The sequence below is a fragment of the Papio anubis genome, chromosome 1, assembly GCF_008728515.1.
Source record: "Papio anubis isolate 15944 chromosome 1, Panubis1.0, whole genome shotgun sequence".
Lineage (NCBI taxonomy): Eukaryota > Metazoa > Chordata > Mammalia > Primates > Cercopithecidae > Papio > Papio anubis.
Genome location: NC_044976.1, coordinates 37,296,748 through 37,323,322, shown reverse-complemented (window position 1 = coordinate 37,323,322; position 26,575 = coordinate 37,296,748). Strand labels below are relative to the sequence as shown.

The following is a 26,575-nucleotide window of genomic DNA, read 5'->3' as shown; positions in this document are numbered from 1 at the left end:
GAAGGATATACCCTGGTTCTCTTGGTTGCTGCCCACTCTGAAATGTTAGAATCCAGCGTTATTATCTAATGCCTCCTGTTTACTGGCCAGCTATCTGAAAGAACCTTTGGGACATTTAGGAAATAAGGGAGAGCATTTATTTCCATGCTGAATCATCTAATCCTGCCAAGACCATGCTCACTGCCACCACACAGAAAAAAAAATAGTTGCCAAGCACAGTTCTGGAAAACCCATACTTGACTACCATTCCTAATACAGCTGCACTACATACACACAGCTCTGCTTCCCTCACACTCCAAATACATTACTGCCCTTCTCACCTTGGCCCTTGGGGCAGTTTAGGCAGCTGAAAATTTTAGCTCTCCTTCTGCATATAAAAATCCTGCTTCAGTCTGTAGAATGAATTAATAGCAGCAGAGAGAGATCCAAGTAATGTGGGGACCAGCCAATAAGGGTCTAGAACACCCCATCATCATCAGTATTTCCCTCTCTCTTTCCAAAACCAATACTTGGCATGATCTTCACAAACTCCTTCCCCTGGTCACTCTATAGATTCCAGTTCACTCCTCTGCTTAGACAAACTGTTCTCCTATTAAGGTAGTACGGGGATTTCTAAGTCTGAAAAATGCAGGAATTCCATAAGCAAAGTAACAAAGGCCCGGATGCTAAGCCACTCTGACTTCCCAGTGAGAATGGTGCAGTGAGGGGAAGAGAGATCGTTCTGCACGGATCACAAGAGCAGACTGCACGACCACCTTATACAACTCGAGTTAATTTACTTTAGGCAACCATTTTTCACTCATTCCTCCCCTCAAGAAAGAGACCTGTATCTGGGAAGGATTAAGTTCCTATACACCTGATCAAGGTCCTTCAGAGGAAAGCCAAACTGAGTGAGACAGCTAAAAAAAACTGAACAAAAGAGGTCTCTCCTGGAACAAGGCCTACTGCCTCCTTCTTTCCTAGCCTCATTTGCTAGGAGTCCAACTTCCTTTCTGCTGGGGGTCACCAGCACTACCATCCAGTGAGGTGCTGAGATTTCTTCACCTATTTTGGGCCTTAATTCTGCTCGTTTGAAGCTGTCACAGCCCGAGACGGTCCTAATGTATCTCCTCTCTCTGAAGAGAGCAGTGTTACTCAAAAGCCTGCAAAGGAAACTTAATGGAACCATTCACTGAGCAGCATTTTTTCAATGAAGTTCAGCAGCACAATCTAACCTCTTTGTGCTCTGAAATGAACCACATTTCTTAAAAGAAAGACCACAGGGGGTTGACAGAAAACTTGCTGCAGGCAGGAAAAGCTGGACAGTTTACAGGAGCTGATGCAGAGGGAACAAGTAGAAACCCTAGTAGGTCCTTTTTCGCATTTCATCTCTATTTTTTTTCCTGCTGCATTCCCAAGCAGAGTTCCAATGCCACAAGAAAAAAAAAAAAAAAGGGAGGGGGGGCGCCTTACAGCTTCTTCATTAGTTTCCCTTCACTGGGTAGGTGCTGTAAACAAGTATGCTGGGCTCAGTCATAGGGGCTGAAGTTTTCTCTCCTTCAGATAAAAAGAAACTAAGGGCCTAGTCACAAGGGCCCGAGCTAAATAAAATGGGGAAAAGTGCTGCCTGTGTCGTTTCTGGGAAAATCTCCACGTCTGTGGAAAGGATAACTGCCACCCAAAGCAAAATCCCAGAACTGGATGTTAAAGATCAAGGCAAGGGCCTCCCAAGGCCACGCATCCCCGGCTGCCACTCAGGGGCACCTACAGCAGTTAGGGAAATGCAGTTCACAGGCCCTCTGCCTGTCAAAACTTTCTCCCCATACACCCAAGGCGCAGATTAGGCATTAACTTGCACAAGTGTCTCGCAAGAGAGCCTTCAGGGCTGAAATCCGAGCTCCAAGGCAAATCTTTATGTTGGAGGAAAAAAACAAATAGACCCCTGCCTCCAGCAGGCCCAGACCCCCGGGGAGATGGGGGTCGGGGAAGGCCTCGCCACCAAATCCTGCACACTCACCCACACCGCTGCCCACCCCACCCCGAAGACACCAAGGTGCTTCCCAATCTCAGCTTCCACGCGACTCATCCGAGACTCAGGGAGACAAAAGGGGGCGAAGGAGAGACTCTCCGCGGGCACACAGAGGTCCGAGCGCCTCTGGGAGGAAGCTCGCACCCAGAGCAGATCGGGTGGTTTCTCCCGCGCCCAACTCCTCCTCCTCCTCCTCCTCCTCCCCAGCAACTCCCCACGGCGGCCGGTCTCCGGGCCAGCGCCTTGTCTCGCCTCCCTCCAGCTGGGGCCGGATAATAGGGCAAATCACGTAACTGGCGCTCTGAGCGCGCCGACTGCCCCGGGAGCGGGTTCCGAAGGCTTATCTCAACTCTGTAAATAAACTGGCCCCGAGAAGCAGCAGCTCAGGGCCAAGCCCCGCACGGTGGGTGCGACCCCGCCCGGCCGCCCCACCTGCAGCGGCCGAGCCGACCGGTACCGAAGGCCACGCCGCGCCGGCCCGCGGGCCTCAGCGCCGGCCAGTCCCCGGCCCTACCTTTGTAGCGCTCCAGCACATCCTCGTACGCCTGCACGAACTCCTTCTCCTGGCTGCGGTTGGCCGGCTGCTGACCCGGCACGTAGCCGGCCATGGCCGCCCGCACCGCGTTCTCCCCGAGCCCCGGAGGCTGCCGGTTCCAGGCCCGCGCGCTGAGGCGGCGGCGGCCCCAGCCTCGGCCCTTTGTGCGTATCAGAGGCGGCGACGGCGCCCTTGCTCTCCGCTGTCCGCCCGCCTCGCCCGGCCCGGCAGTCGCGCTTCGCTCCTCAGTCCGCTCGCACCCGGCCCGCTCGCGCTCCGCCGGTCCCGGCTAGCGTTTCCGCCTCCCCACCCCTCGGCTCCGCTCCTCCCTCAGCCCGCCCTGGCGCGGCGGCGGCGGCGGCGGCGGGCGGCGGCAGCGGCTCCTCCTGTCAGGAGCGCCAGGCCCGGCCCGTTCCCCGCCCCCTCTCCCCGCCGCCTCCGGGGCCCGGCGAGTCCTCGGCCCCAGGCTGCGGCCGGCTGGGCCCGGGCTGCCCACACGGGTCCCTCAGGGGCTGCCGACCCCCGCCCGGCCCGGACTGGGGCCCGAGCCGAGGGGCGCGAGAGGCCGGCCCACGCGGGAGTCCGGCTGGGTAAGAGGCCCGCGCGTCAGAATGAAAGGCTAGGCCGGCCGAACGGCAGGGAGACCCGGGCCGGCTCCACAGGGCGGGCGGGAGCCCCAGTCAACGCTGACCTACGCCGCCGGGAGCGGGACAAAGGAGGGAGCCCCCTGGCTGGATAGAAACCCAGCGGGGCCTGTGCGGCTGCTGGAGAAGGACCTGGAGAAGCTGAAGGGAAAGCAGAGGGCAAAAGACCACAATGCCTCAGATCCCAGGGCTAGACGCGGTCAGAACCAGGACAAGGGCAAGATCCAGACAGGGCTGCAGTGTGGGGCCGGAGGACACTGAGCCCACAAAGAATCCCGGGAACAAAGGGTTTTCCAGAAACAGAAGAAGCCGAATGAGAAGTGACGGGGCAGATCCAGCACCATGAAGTAAACCAGGCCAAGGAGCCAGAACCTGAGAAATGACAACCCAGGGAGGCACGAAAACAGGATTCTGACTGCACCATGGGGTGAATAAGAGGAGAGACTGGGAGACATAAATCTGTGGGGGATAGACCCTCCAGGATTATTAAACTGTGACAGCCATCTGAACAGAGAGACAGAGATCAAAAGGGAGAAATGTGGGAACCTGAGACGGAACCAGGACTGTTAGGGAACAAAGAAAGGACTCTGGAGCATAGCTGGTCAGGGAAGAAAAGGGGAAGCCAATTATTCTTTGTCATCAGGGGAAAGGAAAGAGTAAAGAAAGGAAACTGGAAAATACGGGTAGGGATTTATTGGGGCCCATTTTGAGGACAGAGCTCCCAACATCATTTGATCCAACATTCAGTTGTGTATCATTCAATCCCAATATTCATGGAGTGCGCCAGAGCCATGAGCAGTGAATGAAGAACTCTGGTCAATGCAGGTGACACGTTGTGCCCTCCACCCCCATTCAGCCATTATCCTCCCCTGTTAACTTGATTTCTCAGGAGGTCTGGAGAAGTGGTTGTGGGTAAGAAGTTACACTGGCTGATCTCACAATAAGGGCAAATTAGCAAGTAAAAAAAGAATTCATGCAACACTGAGCAGCCAAAATTGGGACTTAGGCTTCCATTCCAGTTCCCATTCTCAAGAGTTTGAAGGAGAAACTTCTTAACCCCAGGCTAGGGAAGGTGTCTTTGTACCTCGTGAGTAGTGCCAAGTATTTTGGTCAATGCTCAGCACATTCATAACAAGAAAAAAAAAAAAAAAAAGACGCTTTTCGCTAATAGTTGCACGCTGGTTGTTTCCACACCACACCCTGATCAGAAATCAGGTGAGCAAGTCATTAATCATATCTTTTCCCATCAAGTGTTGCTGGCCTGCCCAAGTTGTGGGCATGAAGATCATGCAGGGAAGGGCTTGAAAGAGGACAGGGAGGATCCTTAGACAAATGCTCATTTCCTTCCAGTTTAATCCTCCGTGCTAAAAACAAACAAACAAAAAGAACTAGTTATCAGTTTGGTGTCAGCTGCTAATGAGCTCAGTTTACAAAAAGAAGGAGAATAAGTTTGAAGTATATATGTTTTTCAGTAAAAGGCTTTTAGTGGAAAAAGCAGGATGAGTTGTTGGTTGATGGCACAGCACATTTTTCGTAAACAGCAGAGAATATAGAAATGCTAACTCTGGGGATCTTGACTGTGTCAGTGCTGAGTCATCTGCATTTCCCATATTATTTTATGCCAGCAGGGCTAAGAAGGCCCAGACAGAAATCACGCATACAAACACCTCCACACAGACATCTCGCCCCCACACAGACATCTGCCTCCTTATGTCCATTACAGTACATAGAAAAGTCCCTCCATTCCCTCCTGGGGCTGCTACATGCGCCACTTTGTGAGCAGGTTCTTCAAGATGTGTCACTGATGCTTGCCAAAGGTGAAGAAAGAACAGGGGCAAAAAGGGGAAGAGTCTGCCGTGAGAATCAGAGAAGACCTGGGGGGGTTGCGGGGAGAAGGCAAGGGGTTGAGATTCCTTTTAAGAAACACAGAAATCAAAGAAGAAACTTCTGCTTTGGGTTGTGGCTAGAGGGCTTCTCTAAGACTCAAATTGCTTTCTTGACAAAATTTGCATTTAAATGCTCCCAGGAGATTTTGAAATAATGCATTCTTCTAATGAATGGAAAGCGGGGAAGTCCACATGTTTGGCTGATGTTCCTGTTTTATACAGAGAAAATTTTACAAGGCTAGAGGAACAAAGCCGGCTGACAGGGGGGATGGGAAGAAGGAAGTCTACGAAGGGGAGATTTTTCGCTTCTTTCAAGCAACAGTCTAAATTTATAGCCAGACCACACAGTCGCAAAAGCTCTGAGCCTTTCTCCTTTTGGTCTTTGATTTTCTTTTGCTCCTGATGGGTGAGACTGCTGCTGCATTTCTAAGAAGGCTGCAATGGGGGAAGCAGAAGGATGTACTCAGAAGGGCATCTAGTGGAGAAGAAGAGTAATACAAGGAAATTAAAGCCCTTTATCCTTGGTGTTCTCCCAATTAAAGCCTCATCAAATGCCCCTATCCTTAAAGCCCTGCCACTTTCTATTGCTTTCAGCACCTCAAATGTGTTATGTCGCCTCAGAGCCATCCAACCGGCTTTCCTCCCAGATTATAATCCTTCATCACTCTCCTTTGGCCTGGCTCACTCCTACCCATGCTTCTGCTGAAATTCCCCAGGGGGAAGCCTTCCTTGACCCCCCCTCCTCCAATTAATAGGTCCTCCTCTACCCTTTGGTAATACTCATCACACTTGAAGTTATGGTACAGTGTCTTTCATCCTTACTAAATCATAAGCTCCCTGAGGGCTGGGACCACAGGATCCTTACCACCTAGCAAATGATCTGGCACTGGCACATATAGGGCACTCATTAACTATTTCTTTTTCTTTTTTTGAGACAGCGTCTTGCTCTGTCACCCAGGCTGGAGTGCAGTAGCGCGATCTCGGCTCACTGCAACCTCCACCTCGCGGGTTCATACCATTCTCCTGCCTCAGCCTCCCGAGTAGCTGGGACTACAGGCGCCCGCCAACACGCCCGGCTAATTTTGGGTATTTTTAGTAGAGACGGGGTTTCACCGTGTTAGCCAGGATGGTCTCGATCTCCTGACCTCGTGAACTGCCCACCTCAGCCTCCCAAAGTGCTGGGATTACAGGCATGATCCACCACACCCAGACAACTATTTCTTTAATGCTGTGCATGGTGGCTCACACCTGTAATCCCAACACTTTGGGAGGCCGAGGCCGGAGGACTGCTTGAGCCCAGGAGTTCAGGACCAGCCTGGGCAACATGGCAAAGTTTGATCTCTAAAACACACATACACACACACACATTTGTTTATTTATTTATTTTTGAGACGGAGTCTTGCTCTGTCACCCAGGCTGGAGTGCAATGGCGCAATCTCGGTTCACTGCAACTTCCACCTCCCGGGTTCAAGCAATTCTCCTGCCTCAGTCTCTCCAGTAGCTGGGATTACAGGTGCCCACCACCACGCCTGGCTAATTTTTGTATTTTTAGTGGAGATGGGGTTTCACCTTGTTGGCCAGGCTAGTCTCGAACTTATAACCTCAGGTAATCCGCCAACCTCAGCCTCCCAAAGTGCTGGGATTACAGGTGTGAGCTACCACACCCGGTCAACTATTTCTTTAATGCTATGCATGGTGGCTCACACCTGTAATCCCAACACTTTGGGAGGCCAAGGCAGGAGGATCACTTGAGCTCAGGAGTTCAAGACCAGCCTGGGTAACATGGCAAAATTCAGTCTCTAAAAATATACATATACATACACACACACACACACACACACACACGAGCACACGTATTTGTATATTTAATTTTTTTTTTTCTTTTGAGACGGAGTCTCACTCTGTCACCCAGGCTGGAGTGCAATGGTACGATCTCGGCTCACTGTAACCTCCACCTCCCGAGTTCAAGCGATTCTCCTGCCTCAGTCTCTCGAGTAGCGGGGATTATAGGCACCCACCACCATGCCTGGGTAATTTTTGTATTTTTAGTAGAGATGGGGTTTCGCCTTGTTGGCCAGGCTAGTCTCGAACTCCTGACCTCAGGTAATCTGCCCGCCTCAGCCTCCCAAAGTTCTGGGATTACAGGCATGAGCCACCGCACCCGGCCTAAATTTTTGATTAAATGTATGAATGAGTGAACCAGATGATCCTAAAATACTTGGCTGTCTGTGACTACTGACTAGCTGGAAGGCTAGAGTATTTAAGGAGAGAGTATGTTTGTCTCACAGCATCCCTTATTCTAAGCCTGGAATTCCAAGTCTTCCATATTTAGACATCTATCTTCCTTTTCAGGCTGATCTGCTATGACACGCTTGTGTATACCTCGTTTCCCTATAATCAAACTCTGAGGCTTTGCCTAGAATGTCCCATCCCCCAACTCCACCTACTGAAATTTACCTTGAAAGTTCACCCCAAATGACATGAATTTTTTTTTCTATTTATTTATTTAGAGGCAGCGTCTTACTCTATCACCCAGGCTGGAGTGCGGTGGCACAATCTCGGCTCACTGACACCTCTGCCTCTTAGGCTCAAGCAATCCTCCTGCCTCAGCGCCCCCACCAACTAACCCACCAGCAACTAGGATTACAGGCAGGTGCCAACACCCCAGCTAATTTTTGTACTGTTTGTGGAGACAGGATTTCACCATGCTATCCAGGCTGGTCTCGAACTCCTGGGCTCAAGTAGTCAGCCTGCCTCAACCTCCCAAAGTGCTGGGATTACAGGTGTGAGCCTCTGTACCCGGCTTTTTAAAAAAAATTTTTTATAGAGACAGGGTCTCACTGTGTTGGTCTTGAACTCCAGGTACATGTACTGTGGATGTCTGTATCACTGCCTCCTTAACCTCCTACTTCATAGGTTCTTGACAGCAAAGACATCTACTTCATCTTTCTTCATCACTGGGCCTAACACAATACTTTGCATGTAGTAGATGTTCAATAAATATTTGCTGAAGGAATGGATGCCTCACTGAACTCATATGGGGGTCGGGGGAGGGAGCCAGATCTGATTCAAGACAGTTGAGAATCCAGCTCAATGTCCACTCACTGGTCAAGGGCTGAGGGCACTTCATGTGTAGGGAGAAAAGAGGGAAGTACAACATTATTTCTCTTTCTGCTAGTGCTCTTTCCTCAACCTCTAGAAAGTTTATTCCCAGCTCTTCTTCACCTTTGGTTCATGCTGCATTATTTTATGTGTTAACTGATGCTTTATAAAGAAATTCTTAGGCCAGGCGTGGTGGCTCATGCCTGTAATCCCAGCACTTTGGGAGGCCAGGGCGGGCAGATCACCTGAGGTCAGGAGTTCGACGCCAGCCTGACCAATATGGTGAAACCCCATCTCTACTAAAAATACAAAAAATTATCTGGGCGTGGTGGCGGGCACCTGTAATCCCAGCTACTTGGGAGGCTGAGGCAGGAGAACCACTTGAACCCGGGAGGCAGAGGTTGCAGTGAGCCAAGATCATGCCATTGCACTCCAGCCTGGGCAACAAGAGCAAAACTCCATCTCAAAAAAAAAAAAAAGAAAGAAAGAAAGAAAGAAAGAAAGAAAGAAAGAAAGAAAGAAAAGAAAAGAAATTCTTTGCTAGTAGTGATTGAGTGATTGTGTGTGTGCACACACATGCACATATTCTCTCCATTCCTCCTTGCAAGGGTAGCTGTCTGCTGTGCCTTTTATATTCCCCAATAGTAGCTGATGCCAGGCACCGAAGGGGCAGCCCCAAACATTATCCTTTGACCAGCTCTTGGAAGAAAATTACCTAGTTCTAGTCTCAGAAGTGAAGCCTGAGCACCAGCCAAAGCTCCCTTTCTGCCCAGCTCCTTGAAATCCTAAGCTTTGCCTCAAGTTCCCAAATCCGCTCTGGGGTAAGAAGCCTTTGCCTGCTCTCATGCTGCCCTCTTCTGTTCAGAAAGTGCAACATCTCAATTTAAGAGGCCTGGAGGGTGCCAGCCACCCAGGAAGACACGATCCCTGCCACCAGCAGCTCATCACTATAGCAACCCTCAAAATGGTTACTCAGCCATCTGGGTTACCATAGCAACTGGCCAAGTCGCTCCACCTCAGCCTCTCCCTAGGCCTCTCCCATGGCTTGTCAGAGTCAATTCCAAAGAATCTCCCATGCTTCCTGGGGGAAATGAGCAGAGGCTGGACCCCTGACAGGCAGCTATCCCAAAGGGGCGTGGAAGGCCTCACCGCACCGGCTTCCCGAGGCACAGTGGCGATAATGGGTGTTAAGGCACTCTGTGAACCTTGAAGTGCTACACAGATGTTAGCTGTTATTAAACTACTGTTCCTTGTAATGGGAGAGGCAGTGGGTTGCCCTAGGCAGAGCTAGCACCATTCCAAGCGTGGCCCCTTACTGGCTGGGAGACTTTGAGCAAGTTACCGAACTCTCTGGGTTTCTGCTTCCTCTGCTATAGCACATCTGCCTCCTAAAGTTGTTTTGAGGATTAGGTCAAATACAGCACGTAAGATGCTGAGCACCAAGGCTGTCATTCGGAACCTAACAATAGCAGTTATAAAAGATATTGGCCCCTCTGCTGTCTCCCAGCTTCTTTGTCAGTAAAACTGTTTTGATCTTCACTCTTGAAGGAATCAGGCTAATGTGAGCCCTGCTGAACCACACCCAATCTCCCTTCCTGCTCTGAGGCAGGACAGGGTCTTAACCTGTGTGGGTCCTCTGAGGGAGTCTATACTCTTTGGGGAATTGGGAGGTTCCCCAAACTGTGAGGTGTGGCTTTTGTTTTATCTATGAAACTTCCCTTCACTTGAAACCACAGCTCTCCATCCAACACCACCTTAGGGTAGAAACCTCTAAAGGGGCACTAACAGGCAGCCTGGAAAGAGCACAAATCACTGAGGCCGGGAGAGGCCCTCAAGAGTGGTGGCCACTGCTCTCAGTTGAGATCAGAGTCACGTGAAGCAGTTCACCAGCATCAGGGCAGTCCTGGGGCACAGGCCCCTATGACAAAAACGGAACTCATTCCCTTGATGAATTTTTTTTTTTTTTTTTTTTGAGACAGAGTTTCGCTTTGTCACCCAGGCTGGAGTGCAGTGGCATGAACATGGCTCACTGCTGCCTCAACCTCCTGGGCTCAAGTGATCCTCTAGCCTCAGTCCCCCAGAGAGCTTGTACTACAGGTGCACACCACCGCTCCCAGCTAATTTTTGTATTTTTGTATTTTTTGTAGAGATGGGGTTTCGCCATGTAGTCCAGGCTGATGTTGAATCCCTGAGCTCAAGTGATCCACCCACCTTGGCCTCCTAAAGTTCTGAGGTTAGAGGCATGAGCCACTGTGCCATCCTCCTGTGATGATGTTAAGGACTTCAGTCCTATTGCAACTCAACTTCAGTCTGTCAAGATTGAATCCTTGAAACTCATTTTTGGGATATTTTGTTTAATTGTACTGGCAGAACAGAACCAGATAGACTCTAGCCTACTTCTGTGTGTTCTGGGAGTAAAGCCTGAACCTCAAGCTGGAAGGACCAGAGGATCAGCCAAGCAACGCTAGCAGGGACACACTGCCCCTGGAGCCTGAACATCTGGGTGTTAGAATCCCTCATGAAGGCCGGGTGCAGTGGCTCATGCCTGTAATCCCAGCACTTTGGGAGGCCAAGTAGGATCCACCAAGGTCAGGAGGTGGGGTCATCCTGGCTAACTTCGGTGAAACCCCACGTCTCTGCAGAAATACAAAAAAATTAGCTGGGGCGTTTGCCTGTGGTCCCAGCTACTAGGGAAGCTGAGGCAGGGAGAATGACATGAACCGGGAGGCAGAGCTTGCAGTGAGCCCGAGATTGCACCACTGCGCCAGTGCAGGTAGGCCGAGACTCCGTTCAAAAAAATCCCTCATGAAGAGGCCGGGCACGGTGGTTCATTCCTGTAATCCCATCACTGTGGGAGGCTGAGACGGGCAGATCATCTGAGGTCAGGAGTTCAAGACCAGCCTGGCCAACATGGTGAAACCCATATCTACTACAAATACAAAAAGTGGTTAGTGGTGGTGGCGGGTACCTGTAATCCCAGCTACCGGGAGGCTAAGTGAGGAGAATTACTTGAACTTGGGAGGCAGAGGTTGCAGTGAGCCAAGATTACACCACTGCACTTCAGCCTAAGTGACAGAGCAAGAGTCCGTCTCGAAAAAAAAAGAATCCCTCATGAAGACTCTGGGCAGTAGGTCAGGTGGCAGTGGTTCCAGTCCTCAGACATGGATTCTGAAGCAGATAAACTGGTATATTTACTACTAGAGGAAAGGTAGTATAATATAACAGTTAAAAAGTGAGGGATGTGAAGGAGTTTGAAGTTGCAGTGAGCTATAAAATTTCCTTTTCTGGCCACCTGGGCAACAGAGCAAGACTCTGTCTCAAAAACAAAAACTGAGGAAGGTAAATGTGATTACTGGAACTTTCTGATTTTTTTTTTGGAGACAAGTCTTGCTCCTGTCACCCAGCAGTGGCACAATCAGAGCCTCGTACAAGCCTCTGCCTCGGTTCCGGTGGTTTCTCCTGCCTCAAACTCCCGAGTAGCTGGGATTACAGGCATGAGTCACCACACCCAGCTACTGGAAACTTCTTATACATAACTGGGGAGAGAGAAGTGGGGTTGCAATATATGGATTTTTTGTCCACAGTTCCTGGCTCATAACTTCTATAGCCTTTGTCATAGTTTTCTGCTATAATGTTGAGGCACTGTAGACCTCACAAGCAAAGCACGTCTTAGAAAACAATCTTTCTGACCTTCTGCCCTCCTTTCACCTGTTTCTTTTTCCTCCCAAAGCAGGACTCAATTTTCCCTGCAATTTTTTTTTTCTTTTTTAGACAGGGTCTCACTGTGTCACTCAGGCTGGATGATGGTCACGGGTCACTGCAGCCTCAATTTCCCTGGCTCAAACGATCCTCCCACCTCAGCCTCCTGAGTGGCTGGGACCACAGGTATGTGCCACTACACCTGGCTTATTTTTTGATTCTCTGTAGAGACAAGGTCTCACTATGTTGCTTATGCTGGAGTGTAGTGGTACAATCATAGCTCACTGCAGCAGTGACCGCCTGGGCTCAAGGGATCCTCCCATCTCAGCCTCCCGATTAGCTGGGACTACAGGCATGCACCACCACACCTGACTAATTTGTGTGTGTGTGGAGATGGTGGTCTCACTATGTTGCCCAGGCTGGTCTTGAACTTTTGGCGTCAAGTGATCCTCCTTCCTCGGCCTCGCAAAGTTCTGGGATTATATGTGTGAGCCACCACTCTCAGGCTTCCCCGACAATTTTTTTTTTTTTTTTTTTTTGAGACAGAGTCTCGCTCTGTTGCCAGACTGGAGTGCAGTGGTGTGATCTCAGCTCACTGCAACCTCCTCCTCCTGGGTTCAAGTGATTCTCCTGCCTCAGCCTCCTGAGTAGCTGGGACTACAGGTGCACACCACCAAGCCCAGCTAATTTTTTTGTATTTTTGGTAGAGACAAGGTTTCACCATGTTGGCCAGGTTGGTCGCGATCTCTCGACCTCATGATCCACCCACCTCAGCCTCCCAAAGTGCTGGGATTACAGTCATGATCCACGGCGCCCGGCTGCCTTCCCCCACATTTCTGACTATAATCATGAGGCCCCTATTTCAGGAGTCTTGCCCCATATCCTGGGGGAAGGAATGCTGCACAGAAAATCCAAGAAGAATCTGAACAGCCAGGCTTTGCTGGGTTTCCACACTGTTAGTGTTAGACCATACCCTTTTTGCCCAATCACATTTCTACATGGTTGTCAACCATGCCTACCCAAGGAAGTCTCCATGAAAGGCCTAAGATTCAGGGAGCTTCCAGGATAAGTGAACGTGTGAAGATTTGTGAAGGGTGGCATACAAGGGAGAGCATGGAAGCTCCACATTCCTTCTTCCATACCTTGCCCTCGCCCTCTGCATCTCTTCACCTGTATCCTCTGTATGTTTTCTGGTTTCTGTTTTGTTTGTTTTGAGATCCAGTCTCACTCTGTAGCCCAGGCTAGAGTACAGTGCACAATCTCAGCTCACTGCAGCCTCGACCTCCCAGGCTCAAGCAATCCTCCCACCTCAGCATCCTGAGTAGTTGGTACTACAGGTGCATACCACCATGCCTGGCTAATTTCTTTCTTTCCTTCTCTCTCTCTCTTTTTTTTTTTTTGAGACAAAATTTCACTCTTCTTACCCAGGCTGAAGTGCAATGGCGCAATCTCAGTTCGCCACAACCTCCACCTCCTGCATTCAAGCGATTTTCCTGCCTGGCTAACTTCGTTTTATTTTTTGTATAGACAGGGTCTCACTGTATTACCCAGGCTGGTCTCGAACTCCTGGCTTCAAGCGATCCTCCCACCTTGGCCTCTCAAAATGCTGGGATTACAGGTATGAGTCACTGCACCCAGCCAGCACCCCATTTATCGCCAGTCAGTCAGAAGCACAGGTAAAAACAATTTGGGTCTTGTGATTGGCATTAGAAGTGGAGTGGGGTGGGCTAGGCACAGTGGCTCATGCCTGTAATCCCAGCACTTTGGGAGGCCGAGGCAGGTGGATCACCTGAGGTCAGGAGTTTGAGACCAGCCTGGCCAACACGGTGAAATCCCGCCTCCACTACAAATACAAAATTTAGCTGGGCATGGTGGCACACACCTGTAATCCCAGCTACTCAGGAGGCTGAGACAGGAGAACCAGGAGGCAGAGGTTGCAGTGAGCCAAGATCACACCACTGCACTCCAGCCTGGGCAAAAGAGTAAGACTCTGTCTCAAAAAAAAAAAAAAAAGAAAAGAAAAGAAAGAATCCCTCAGCCGGGTGCAGTGGCTCACACCTGTAATCCCAGCACTTTGGGCGGCCAAGATGGGCGGATCACAAGGTCAAGAGATTAAGACCATCCTGGCCAACAAGGTGAAACCCCATCTCTACTAAATATACAAAAATTAGCCAGGCGTGGTGGCGCATGCCTGTAGTCCCAGCTACTCAGGACGCTGAGGCAGAAGAATCACTTGAACCCGGGAGGCAGAGGTTGCAATGAGCTGAGATCGCGCCACTGCACTCCAGCTTGGTGACAGAGCGAGACTCCATCTCAAAAAAAAAAAAAAAAATTAGCCAGGCATGGTGGCACGCACATGTAATTCCAGCTACTTGGAAGGCTGAGGTAGGAGAATCGCTTGAACCCAGGAGGCAGAGGTTGCAGTGAGCAGAGATTGCGCCATTGCACTCCAGCCTGGGCAACAAGAGCAAGACACCATCTCCCCCCGCAAAAAAAAGTAGTGAAGTGGGGGAATGTCTTGGGGACTGAACCCTCAAACTGTGAACTCTGATGCTATTTCCAGGTAGACAGTGTCATAATTAAACTGGGGACACCCCGCTGGTGTCCACTGCAGAACTATTGTTTAACTTGCTGGTGGGGAGAAATCCCCACATATATTGGGGTCACAGAAGTCTTCTGTGTTGATTGTTGAGTAAGAGAATAGAAAAACAGGAACTAGTCGGGCGCGGTGGCTCACACCTGTAATCCCAGCACTTTGGGAGGCCCAGGTGGGCGGATCACGAGGTCAGGAGTGCAAGACCAGCCTGGCCAAGATGGTGAAACCCCGTCTCTACTAAAAAATACAAAATAATTAGCCAGGCATGGTGTTGCGTGCCTGTAATCCCAGTTACTCGGGGAGCTGAGGCAAAGAATCGCTTGAACCCGGGAGGCGGAGGTTACAGTGAGTTGAGATGGTGCCATAGCACTCCAGCCTGGGCAACAGAGTGAGACTCCGTCTCAAAAAAAAGAAAAGAAAGAAAAAGAAACAACAGGAACTGTGTTTTTTCCACTGACAGGAGTGTATGAATGAAATAAAATTGGCCATGAATTGATCATTCTTGTTTCTGGGTGATGGGAGTACTATTGTCACTACTTTAGCATGTTTGAAATATCCTGAAAAGTGCCAGGGCTTTGGAGTTAGGCAGACCCGAAACTCAGCACTTGAATAACTCCAAAGGGCATATTGTACATGTTGACGGCCAGGGGGCGCCATGCACATTAAGTAATGCTGAATCCCAGCTCCATTATTTGGTCAATGTATAACCTCAGAAAAGTTCCTTAACATGTCTGTTGAGAATAGCAACTACTTCCCAGGGTTCTATGAGGATTAAATGATGTATGTAAAATGCCTGGCACACATCTAGGACTCTACACAGTGGCTTTACGGATTCCAGCTGGCACCAGCTCTCAGGCGCTCCTAAACTGAGTCCAGAGACTCCCCAAACCACCCTCTAGATTCTTTAGTTCCTAATTCTCACCAGCTCTTCTCTCTTCATTTTCCTTCTTCCCTTTCTACTAAAGCCAAAGAAAGGAGAGCAAGAATAGATGCAAACCACCGGGAAGTGCCCTGTTTCTTCAGGTTGTCCTGGCTAATTCGTATTTCTTTTCCCAGCTCCAGAAGAAATGCTATCATTGCTCTAAGCCGGGGAGGGGCAGGAGTAGAAGTCCCTTCCCTTTCAGAACTTCCTCAGAACTCTTTGGACTTGCACCGTAGCTCAGCTCATGCTGCATTCTAACTGTCTTCATAGGCAGGAGCTGGGCTCTGAAGTGCAGTCTGAGCCTAGAACAAAGTAGCCCTAGGGATATTTGTTAAATAAGCAAGTGTGTAATCAGTGAATAAGCAAAGGGATAAATCAGCACATTCATGAATCTATGAACAAATGTATGAGTGAATTAATGATACTAATGAAAAGAGCTAATATGTATCAAGGGCAGCCAGGTACAGTAGCTATAATCCGAGCACTTTGGGAGGCCAAGCCGGGCAGATCACAAGGTCAGACATCAAGACCATCCCAGCCAACATGGTGAAACCCATCTCTACTAAAAATACAAAAATTATCTGGGCGTGGTGGCGCGCACCTGTAGTCCCAGCTACTCCAGAGGCTAAGGCAGGAGAATCGCTTGAACTTGGGAGGTGGAGGCTTCAGTGAGCCAAGATTGCGCCACTGCACTCCAGTCTGGCGACAGAGCAAGACTCTGTCTCAGAAAAAAGTATTAAGGGCTGACTATATAGCAGGTACTGGGCCAAGCATCCTACTCCCAGCTACCTCATTTAATCTACCGTGCAAGTCTCTGAGGTAGTGCTCTTGTTCCCCCATTTTAACAGTATCAGAAACTGAGGCTCAATGAGGTTACTAACATCCCAGGGTCACCCAATTAGTAAGCGAGCAATGGAAACCAGGACTCCAGCTGACTCCCAAAGCCAGTCCTTTGCATGAATGAATGGAAGAGTAAGCACATGAGGAAAGGTGTGAATAAGCCAGGGAGGGCATCCCTGGAGACACCCACTGAGGCCTGAGGCAGAATCCTCCCCTGACCACAAGGCAAAAGGCTGGTATCTTCTGGGGTAGGGGTGGGGCACAGCTTAGGACAGAAGCTTCAGCCCATAATCATCACCCTTCAAGTTATAGGGACTTCAGACCTTCCCTGTAGCAGCATCCCAGATCCAGGCAGAGAATCCAGCAAGGAGCACCCATTCTGCTCCTACAGGAAAGCCAAGACAGAAGAAGAGGCTGGCAGGCTTCTAACTGACAGGTGGCAACAGGCAGTGGCAGGGCCAAATCATGGCAGGCCCTAGCCACAGCAACCAGAAAGAGGAGGCCAGCCAACATCCATATAACATTTTAGTGATGATGGATCTGTTCACAAACCTTTCCTCAAGGGCAGTACTGCTGAAATAAAGAACAAGTGCAGTCCTAGATCTTGCTGCAGTGTCAGCTACTCTGGTGGCATCTAACCCCTGAGCCCATGAGACTGAGAAATGATGGCCTTCCACGGTCCCCAAAGTAACCAGTCCTTCCTCTGCATTCCTACCTTCAGCGTAGGCTTCTCCCATAACAAACAGAAAGGCATGAGCCAAACTGCCATTCCATACCTTTCTCTATGTCACCTAGGAAGTCACTAGAAAAGCATGATGGCGTTAAGACGACATTACACCTTGCAATCCAGAAACCACCTTCCCTCACCATCTGGGGTCCCACAGGGGCCCTGCACCTCAGAGAAAGGACAGATTGGCTGTCTTTTCTGCTGCCTGCACAGAATTCTGCCCACGTGGTCATGTTCCAGCCCACAGCTAATGTGACCCAGATTTACTTTCAAAGAGCTGGAGCTGAGCTGGTGGTGTGTAGCTACAATTCATTCTGCCCCACTTTCAGGGCACTCTCCTCTGCTCATCTCTCCTGCTACTGAAACCAAGCTCCAGGACAGGGCCAGAGACTCTGAGGACACCGCCAGGAAGAAGAAGAGAAGCTGGGAAGGAGGAGGAGCCTTCCTGGATACAAAACTCGAAGAGCCTCAGGGTAAGGAAGGTTGCCAGCTCAGGAGTAAGGATTCCCAATTAGATTGTCTTTAGGGTTCCATTTCCCATCCCTGCATTCCCTTCTTCCCACTCACAGCTTGGCCAAAATAAGCCACTTCCATCTGCTCCCTGACAAAGGCCTAAAGAACAAAGGAAGGGGACAGAAATAAGAGGCTTGGGCCCCTTCTTTGCTGGCCTGGGAAACTGCTGGCCTCCTGAGTCTCCACTGCCTCATCTGGCTGCCAGGGAGGTTACAAGGAATGACACTGCTAAGTGCAGTAACAGGCCGTGTGAACCTGTGTTTTTCCAGCACATTCTGATTCTCATTCATCTCCCTTTTACACTCTTCATCACCATCTCCCTTTTACAGATATGGAAACTGAGGATTCAAGAAGCAAGGTCATTTGCCTAAGGCTTGTGACTCCAGATTCAGTTGTCTCCACAGTGCCTGGCACGTGGCAGGAGCTTACTCCATTTTTTTATTGAATGAATGAATGAGCAGAGACGTGCCTGTGAGATGTCTTCTCAGAGCTCCCAACCTGGAGGAGAGACACATGGGCCCAGAGGAGTAAGCTCCAGCTTTTGACCAAGTAGTGCTCTCATGACTCTCTGTCCCGGGGCAAACAGGGTAAGATGGGACTCCTGACTACAGAGAGCTCCAGAGCTGGTGAGGGAAATGAACCTGGGAACAATGAACGTGAATATAAAGCCAACTGAAACAAGGGCTGTGCAGAGAAACAATTGCCATCTGACTAGAAGGCCACAATGGAGCAGATGTTGGGAATGATCATTTCAGCAGCATTTGCTGATACTCCCAGGAATGAATCCCATAGATGATTTCTACTGGCACATAGCTTAATCCCTTTTTTAGTTGAATGAATGAATAAATGAACAACCAGAGAGGGGTCCAGTCCTTAGCTCTGAGTCACTGCGCTCCCCTTTTTCACAACACATACGGGAATATAATTATTTTTTCCCTTCTAACTACTCAAAAAAAAAAAAAAAAATTAGAGACAGGGTCTCCTAGGCTGGTCTTGAACTCCTTAGCTCTAGCGATTCTCCTGCCTTGGCCTCCCAAAATGCTGGGATTACAGGTGTGAGCCACTACACCCGGCCTTTTTCCCTTCTATCCTCTCCACTAGACTGAGTTCCATGCAGAAGGGACCACATCTTCAGTCATCTTTGAATATCAATGCCAAGGACAGGGAGGGTCCTGATTATGTGATGTTAGACGAATGAATACCTCACTGATGAGTAGTTGGTGGAATCTTCCTGCACCCTACTGTGCCCTAGCCCAAACATGAGCCCTTCTTCAAGATATGTTACTGCCATCTGCAGGAAACTTGTAATAATAAATGTACACGTCTGCAATGACAACAAATGTGATGTGAATCACACCCCCAAGGTTGTGCAGTGTACAGCCATGTGACACCCTGTCTTGTACCCTGTTCTCAAGATACTCCTCACAGGTCCCAAGGGATACATCATTTCTTCCTCTCTTTGTTTCTACCCTTTGGGGTTGTACTCCTTGCTAGACTAAGCTTCCTAGCGCCCCACTTCCTTGTTGCTCCCCACCATTAAGTAAGAATATTTCTACTGCTCTTCACTAGACAGAAAGCCAGAGGGGAAGAGGCAAATTTTCCAAGATCTTTGTCTCTCCCCTTTCCTGTTTCTATAGACCAGGATCCTGAGGCCTTTCCCGGAAGTGACCAAGTCTCTCAGATGAGTGTGGAGATTTAGACTGTCAACTACAGAAGATTCAGACTGGCCTGGTTGCCAGGTATTGCCCAAGGAAATAGAAATAACAATGTACAGGGACGTGTGCAGTGGCTCACGCCTGTAATCCCAGCACTTTGGGAGGCCGAGGCAAGCGGATCACCTGAGGTCGGGAGTTCAAGACCAGCCTGACCAACACGGTGAAACCCCATCTCTACTAAAAATATGAAAATTAGCTGGGCATGGTGGTGCACGCCTGTAATCCCTGCTACTTGGGAGGCTGAGGCAGGAGAATTGCTTGAACCCGGGAGATGAAGGTTGCGGTGAGTTGAGATCGCGCCACTGCACTCCAGCCTGGGTGGCAGAGTGAGACTCTGTCTCAATAAAAAGAAATAGCAATGTACTTGGAGTTAGAAGATCTGTGTTTACCAGTCCTGTGTAACTACAGGCAAGTCCCTTAAACCTTCTGAGCCTCGGATGCTAACATATGTCCTGCCTAACAGAGTTATTTTGAAATCTCTGTGTAAGCCATAAAGCTGATAAACAGAAACAAGACACTTTCATTAGTGACTCTTGTTACATTTGAATGTGGCTGGGCTTAGGGAGTGGAGAATATGGCTGGCAAAGAAGAAGGAGAAACAAATGGAGGGAAAGGATGAGAATAGGAAGATGGGCAGAAGAACAAGGTTCAGCACCCTAAAACCTGTTTGAAATCAGCAGGTTTCTCAGCCCCAACATCCCTCTCTATTCTGACATGTGTGACCACCAGGCTTGCCCCAACAGGCCTCTCAAGCAAGGGCGAGGCCCTAAGACCAGCTCAGGACACGGAGTGGGCCAGGGAAAGGGAAGCTCTCTATTTGGTAAGAGTGATTCAGACACCCCCACTTGGCTTCATAAGCAAGATCCAGGGGGAGGAGAAAATTGCACAGGCCACAGCTGGCTTCCAGTGTAAGACTGATTTCATTTCCTCCCACAATTAAAGTTCTGCTTCAGAGAGCTTCAGAGCATCCGGGGTCTCCCAGACATGCCCCTCCTGCACCTCCTGTGAAGGAGTTCCTGCAGAGCTAAGGCTGCCTTTTCCATTACTCTGGTGGAGCCCCCACAGCATTCTAAAATCACATGAAGATTTCAGCAAGACCCTAAAGTCGCAGTCCCGCCTCGTCTCTGCTGCTTCTCTCCTCTCCTGCTAAAGAAACACGCCCAACTGCAGTGCACAAGTTATTTTTAACCGTGGCAGTCTCCCCATTTTCAGCCTCACTGGCCCAGCCCCCTCCTCAAAAGAGGCATTCAGCAGTGTCAGGATGCAAAGGAGATCGGCATCTATGCCAGAAACACAGCACAGCGCAGCACCTGCCATCCCTTTGCTCAGTTGACCCAGCAGGGTCCTTAGGAGCCTTGCCTGTGTAAAATTAAGCCTCCTTGAGTCCACTCCACTTCTATTCTAGACTCCAAATCTGAAGCAGCAGGCAAATCATCCCGTGGGCCTCCTCAGAGAAGACTGGAAGTGGAAATCATCACAAAGCAATCTAAGTATGCATGAGTGATGAGTGATGGAGGCAGAGGGTATAAAGAAGGAAGAATGAGACAGCCCACTCTGTCTTCAGGAGAAAGAGGTTTACGAGTCTTCAGGGCCCTGAGTTATGGCCCTTCAAGACTGGGGACAAGTAAAGCCCTTCCTGCACCCTAGGGACAGCTCTAAAATTCTGTTACTGGCTGATGCTGCAGGCCCAAAGGTTTTGAGAAGGACTTCCTCCAAGGACTCCTCGTTGCCCACTAGAAAGAGCTCAAACTCTCCCTCCTGACTTCCAGGCCCCACTGCTGTCTCCTCACTTGGAGCTCACTCCCTCTAAAGTCCTTTCCTGATTACCTGAGCCCACATAAGCCTTTCTGTAACTTTCTGTTACAGCTCAGTGCCTGTTTCTGGATCACAATCTGTCACATCACATAATATCCTCAAAACACTCATTCAGCATTCATTCAGTCGTTCAATACCGGTCGATCTCTAGCATGCACAAGGTCCTGTGCAGCCCTCAGGGACTCAAAACATAAGACACGTCCCAAATTGCTCACTGTTCTAAGGGAGTGATGGGCACCCTGTGGGTTAACTGCTACATTGAACAAGGGAACATGGAGGAGAGAAAAGTATGACTGCTAGAGCGGAGGAGGAAGCTTTGGATACCACTGGGGGCATTAAGGACAGAGGAGGCGGCACTTAAAAGAGGAGGAGGGTTTACCAGCATCTTGCAGAGAAGAAAATTAAAGCGTGGTGGTTTCATCCTGCAAGATGCATCCCTTTGGGGGGCAAGTTACTGTGTACTGTGGCAGGGAAATTCGGGGTAGAGGTGGTGGCAGGTGAAGCTGAAGAGGTAAGTAATTTTGATTGGTCTTTATGCTGAAGCCTTTATTCCGCAGGAAATGAGGACCCAAAGGTGGTTTTTAAGCAGCTGAGTGACAGAATTAGGTTTGTATTTTATTTTATTTTTTATTGTGTTTTTAATGAAGTGTTGTATGGGCAAAACTTCATTTCATAAAATAGAATATGTGTTATTGAGGTTTGTATTTTAGAAAAAAAATACTCTATTAGTCATGTGGAGGATAGTGGCAAGACTAAGAGAGGAAGAGCTATCAAATGCTCATTGGAAGGTCCAGGTGAGAGATGACACAGTGGAGGGGGTGGCTGTATTATTTGAGAGACACAAAGAAGGTAGCAGTACAGGCCTTGGTGATGGTTTGAAAGCGGGTGATGTCACTGAATTAGCTGCAGGCACTGCTCTATCTTCCTATCTGTACTGTAGCACCAATACCCTACTGAGATGCTGAGCACACTTCAGGGAGGCAGCTGTGGATGCCTTCAGTGGAAGCATCTCCTTTATTGAGCCAAAAACTGTGCTAAGGGCTTTCCACACATTATCTCATCTCACCTTCAAGGCATCCCTGCACAGTGGGCATTCTTAAGGAAAGTGACACTGAGATAGAATAAGAGACTTGTCCAGAGTCACACAGTTGGTCAGTGGCAGGGCCACAATCCAGCACCCTACCCTCTCTGATTCCAAAGCTTACACTCATAACTACTGCACTGCGCTGCTGCTTGGCAAACAGCTGGGCACATCCCACCACAGGAGGCAGCCCCAGCCTTCACACTGTGTTAAAGGTCAGCATGTACACCACTTTTGGAAGGCAATACAAGTAAAACTGTGGTCTCCAAGGATTTCATTATAAGGAAATAACAAAAGTCAAATCATTCTTAACCATGTTCTCAACAGCATTGTCTAATATAGCCAAAAAGTGAAAAAAGAGTAGGATTTAGAAAATCATGAAATAGTAGACAGCTTTTAGAAATGGTAACTATAAAGTCTAAAGTGCAATATGGAAAATCTTTTTAATATAAGAGTAACTGAAAAGAGTCAGCTGCAGAATGGTACCTAAGCCATGAAGGCAACTGCATAGAAAATATAACTGAATGGAGACAAAGACAAGGAAGAAGGTGCAGAAATGAAAACAGGTCTCATGTGAGCACCGGGGTGGCAGATTTTCCTCTTTAGAGTTTTTCGTTAATGTTATTTCAACATCTTTCCAGGAATAATAATAACAAATCAGATTATGGCTGCTTTGTCAGAAACCCTGGTGAGGACCCCTCGGCTCCCCACACAGCTGCTGCACCCTGGCCCATTCCTCCCTCACACCCACAGCATCCAGCCTGCTGGGGGACCTCTCTTACCAGCGACTCTAACCACAGCACGCTCTGCAGGGTCCAGCACCGAATCCTGGCTTTTCCGCTTTTTCTGCTCATGCAGTGGCAGGTTCCAGGGCAAGGTGTCCCCTGGGGGACAGGGAGACAGGCTCCCTGACCGCTCGCTCCTGTAAGATCGCTCACTCCGACAAGACCGCTCGCTCCGACATGACCGCTCACTGAGCGTCTCTTCATCTGAGGAAGACATGGCCCAGGTGGGGGCTGCCGCAGGAGGGCCTGGGAGCCCAGGGAGAAGTGATCTGAAGGAGAAAGGGTTGAATGTGAGCAGACACAGACAATGATCCCATAAGGAACACTGGGACTTGGGAAGCAGAGGTTCTAGTCCTGCCTATCTGTACCTCAGTTTCTTCACCTGGAAAATGGGATGAAGATAATACACCCCAAAACTAATTCACGAGGTTTGGGGGATATTATATGTGATGATATCTATAAATCTTAAAAACATCATGTAAAAGTTAGCTCCTATTCCTAGGAACTATTATTATTGCTATTTGGCACATTTGGAGGATTAAGCTCACAGATCGCATGACAGAACGCTGTGGGTTTAAATTCTACTCCATTTACTAGCTGTGTGAGCCTGGAGAAGCCATTTAATCTCTCTGAGCCTCAGCACCCTCATCTACAAAATGGGGATGACGATAGTTAGAACCTAGCCCTATCGGGTTGGGTTCTGCATGTAAAGTGCTTAATCCTGCATGTAAAGTGCTTAATAGTGCCTACTGCCCAGTAAGCACTCAATACACAGTACCTATTATTATATTCCTGTTCTACTTACCTCCCAGGAATGCTATAAGGATAAAGTGGGGCAACAGATGGGAAGTATTTTCAAAAAGCTAAAGCATGATCTCAATAGCAGGCATGAAGCAAACCATGGGCCAGAATAGGCAGAAATTCCCTGGTTTCTCCCACTCTGTTTCCAGCAGATATATTAGAAAATGTACTAGACTTGAAGTAAGACAGACCTGGGTATAAATTCTGGTTTGGCCACTTACAATTGCTGTGATCTTGGGCAAGTCACTTCACCTCTCTGAGACTCAGTTTCTTCATCTGCAAAATGGGGGTAATATTCCACCTCAGAGGATATTTAAAGAACATTGTCAAATGCAAATGTAGCACTGGTTGATGCCATGCATGGCACCCAGCAGGCATTAGATTAAATGTTCATTTGCTTATTCCAAGGGCTGTTGTGGGAATAAGTGGCACAGCATGAGGATGGGGTGGGGGGATAGGACAGAAAGTCCATTTTTTCTGGTCAGTTTAGCTAGTGGAGAGGGTTGAGTGAAAATACAATTGCTCTAAGGCCAGCTGGGCTCCACCAGCCAGACTGGGCAGCCTTCCCTCAGCCAGGTCAAGCTCGCTTCCCAGAACCATCTGCTACACACAGCCCACCATGCCAAGTGCTCCATCAGAGCGCGAATGGTATGTGCCTTCAGCTACCAGCCTTCCTACAGGTCCCAAAGCCAACCCGGGTACCCAGCTCTGACTTTGGCTGTAGGGTCCAGGGAGGGCAGGAGCTGTTGATGTTCCCTTATAGGGAATACCTGCACACAGGGCTATGTAGAGACAACAAGGTAGCCTACATGGCTAGACACAATGGGTCTGTGACCACAGCTCCTCCGGGATTCTCGATTCTCAGCCTAGAGGTAGCAAGGGGCAGAGACAGCCTCCTGGGTCATTGGCAGATCCCCACCATAAGCACAGAATTCAAAGAGATAACAAAAGAAACATAAAAACGGTGTAGGAGGCCTGTAGGCAGCCTCGGGCAGCAGAGCCTCCCTGCCAGGGCACCCCTTGTGCCAGCAGCATGTGGGCCCTCTTCCCAAGGAACATCTAGAAGGGATCTAGCCACAGGAAGCAGAAAGGAAAGGACCCAGGGTCCTGGCACAGCTTTGCCCTTTATCCTAGCACTTACCCCTCCTCCCATTACCTTCTGGTGCTAGGGCAGGTGCTGAAGTGACAGCCTCAACCTCTGGGAAACTCAGGCCAAGCTTCCATCCCTACCCTTAGCCCGGGGGCAGAAAAAATGCCCCTCCTCTCAGACCACCTGCTTCATCCCAGAACCGCCCATTCCTCTCCAAGACACCCATTTCACTACAAAGGCCGGCTCTCCCAAGGCCTCCTCCCGGAGAAAGCGTCCCTTTTAGGCTCTACCCCGTCAATCTCCGGCCGCTCACAAACACTTGTTTGACCTCCGGGCTCCCGCCCGACCCTCGGTCACCTGGGTCATTCCATCAATCCCCGAGATTCACAGGAGCGCCCGCCCATGCCCCAGCCCACCCGCTAGGCCGCAGGCCGGTCGGCGACAGGCACCTCACCAGGTGCTGTCACCCGCTGCGACCCTCCCCACCTGGCCCCCACCCGCTTCCCCACGGTGGAGGAGGGGCGCGCCCGCGAGCCTGGAGCGACGCGGGTGGGTCCGCGTGCCCGCTAAGCGTGGCTGACAAAGAGCGGGGACGCGCGACCGAGGACCAACAGGGCGCTGGGGCCAGCGGCCGAGCCCTGGGGCCGGGAAGCGACCTTCCCCGCCCAGCCCTGCCCGCTCCCGAAGGTCCGGCGCCGGGCCCCGGCAGGGCTCCGTGTCCCATTTTACCGGGGAACACGCCTCCCTTCCACCCTGGCAGCGCCTGCACAGGGGAAACCCCAGCTCCGCGTCTTCACCGCTCCCCGGCTCCGGCCGCGGGGGCTGCAGGTGCGAGACCCGCACGGCCGCTGTGCCCGGGCCTGTCAAGCCGCCTGTCCACGGCCGCCGGCTGCCGGGGGCTGGGGCGCGGCTGCCTGGGGCGATCAATCACTGCACCCCGCTCACCGGGTAGGGCGCCTGCATCCAACCCCGCGCCTCGTGCCTTACCCTGGGAGCCGAAGGAGGAAGAAAACGGACCCGCGGCGGCAGCGAGCTGGAGCTCAGTCGAGGGGAGCGTGGCGGAGCCGAGGGGAGCGGCTCCCACAATGGCCGAGCTCGCGGCGCCGAGCCCCCCCCCCCCCCCCCCCCCCCCGCCCCGGCCGCAGCCGAGCCGGCGCAGCCGCCCAACCCGCTCCCCCACTCCCAGCGCCGACGCCGCCCCCCGCCCCCCGATGCGCGCTCCCCCCGCCCTGCACCCCACCCTTGCGCTTGCGCTCGCCCCGCGCTCCCCTGCCTGTCCGTCGCCCCGCGCCCCCTCCGCACTGACCCCGCGTCCTCTTGCCGCCTCCAGGCGGTCCCTCCCCTCTGCAGCTCCTCCCCGGTGGCCTCCGGTGTCTCCCCCAGGCCAACCACACCCCCAAATTCCCCGCCCTCTGCTCCGCGACCTCTCCGCCCCGGCCCCGCGGCCGCTCGCTGACCCTGGGCCAGCTCAGCCGGCCCGCCCCCTTGGAGTTCCTCACCGTCCCCAAGTCGCTCTCTCAGGCTGCCGAGCTGTCCGTCTGCCCAGACCCTGATTCTCAAACAACCCTTTTCCATGCCCACCCCGCTTTCGCCGGTTCCCTTAAACCCACATTCCGTCCCCGCCCTTGGCGCTCCTGCTCCAGCTGCCGGAGAGCGTCCTGCAGATCCTGCGGGAACTATAGGCCCACCTATCCTCTGGGCTTCTGGAACTGAATGGAGGGACCTAAAGAAGGCCTCATCTTCCCCGCAGGGTAAAGAGCAGAAAAGAACCAGGCCCCAATGAGGGAACTCAGTCTCTTTAGACAGCGCTAGCCCC

General features: G+C 50.7%; 1 protein-coding gene across 10 annotated transcripts in view; it reads right to left on the bottom strand.

The window, feature by feature from the left end:
* Positions 1-25,941, bottom strand: part of MACF1 (microtubule actin crosslinking factor 1) — a 409,997-nt gene extending 384,056 nt beyond the window's left edge. For 3 of the 10 annotated variants that reach the window (XM_031667174.1, XM_031667208.1, XM_031667267.1), the window contains exons 1-2: positions 25,747-25,941; positions 22,866-23,137 (exon numbers count right to left, since the gene is read on the bottom strand). In XM_031667174.1, the coding sequence (XP_031523034.1) occupies positions 22,866-23,085 (220 nt within the window). In that variant the 5' untranslated portion in view covers positions 23,086-23,137; positions 25,747-25,941. Of the gene's footprint in view, positions 1-2,522; positions 2,826-22,865; positions 23,138-23,890; positions 23,946-25,746 lie in introns of those variants that run through there. The other 7 variants (XM_031667250.1, XM_031667245.1, XM_031667270.1 and 4 more) reach the window with 5 other exon arrangements.
* Between the last annotated feature and the right edge of the window lie 634 nt (positions 25,942-26,575).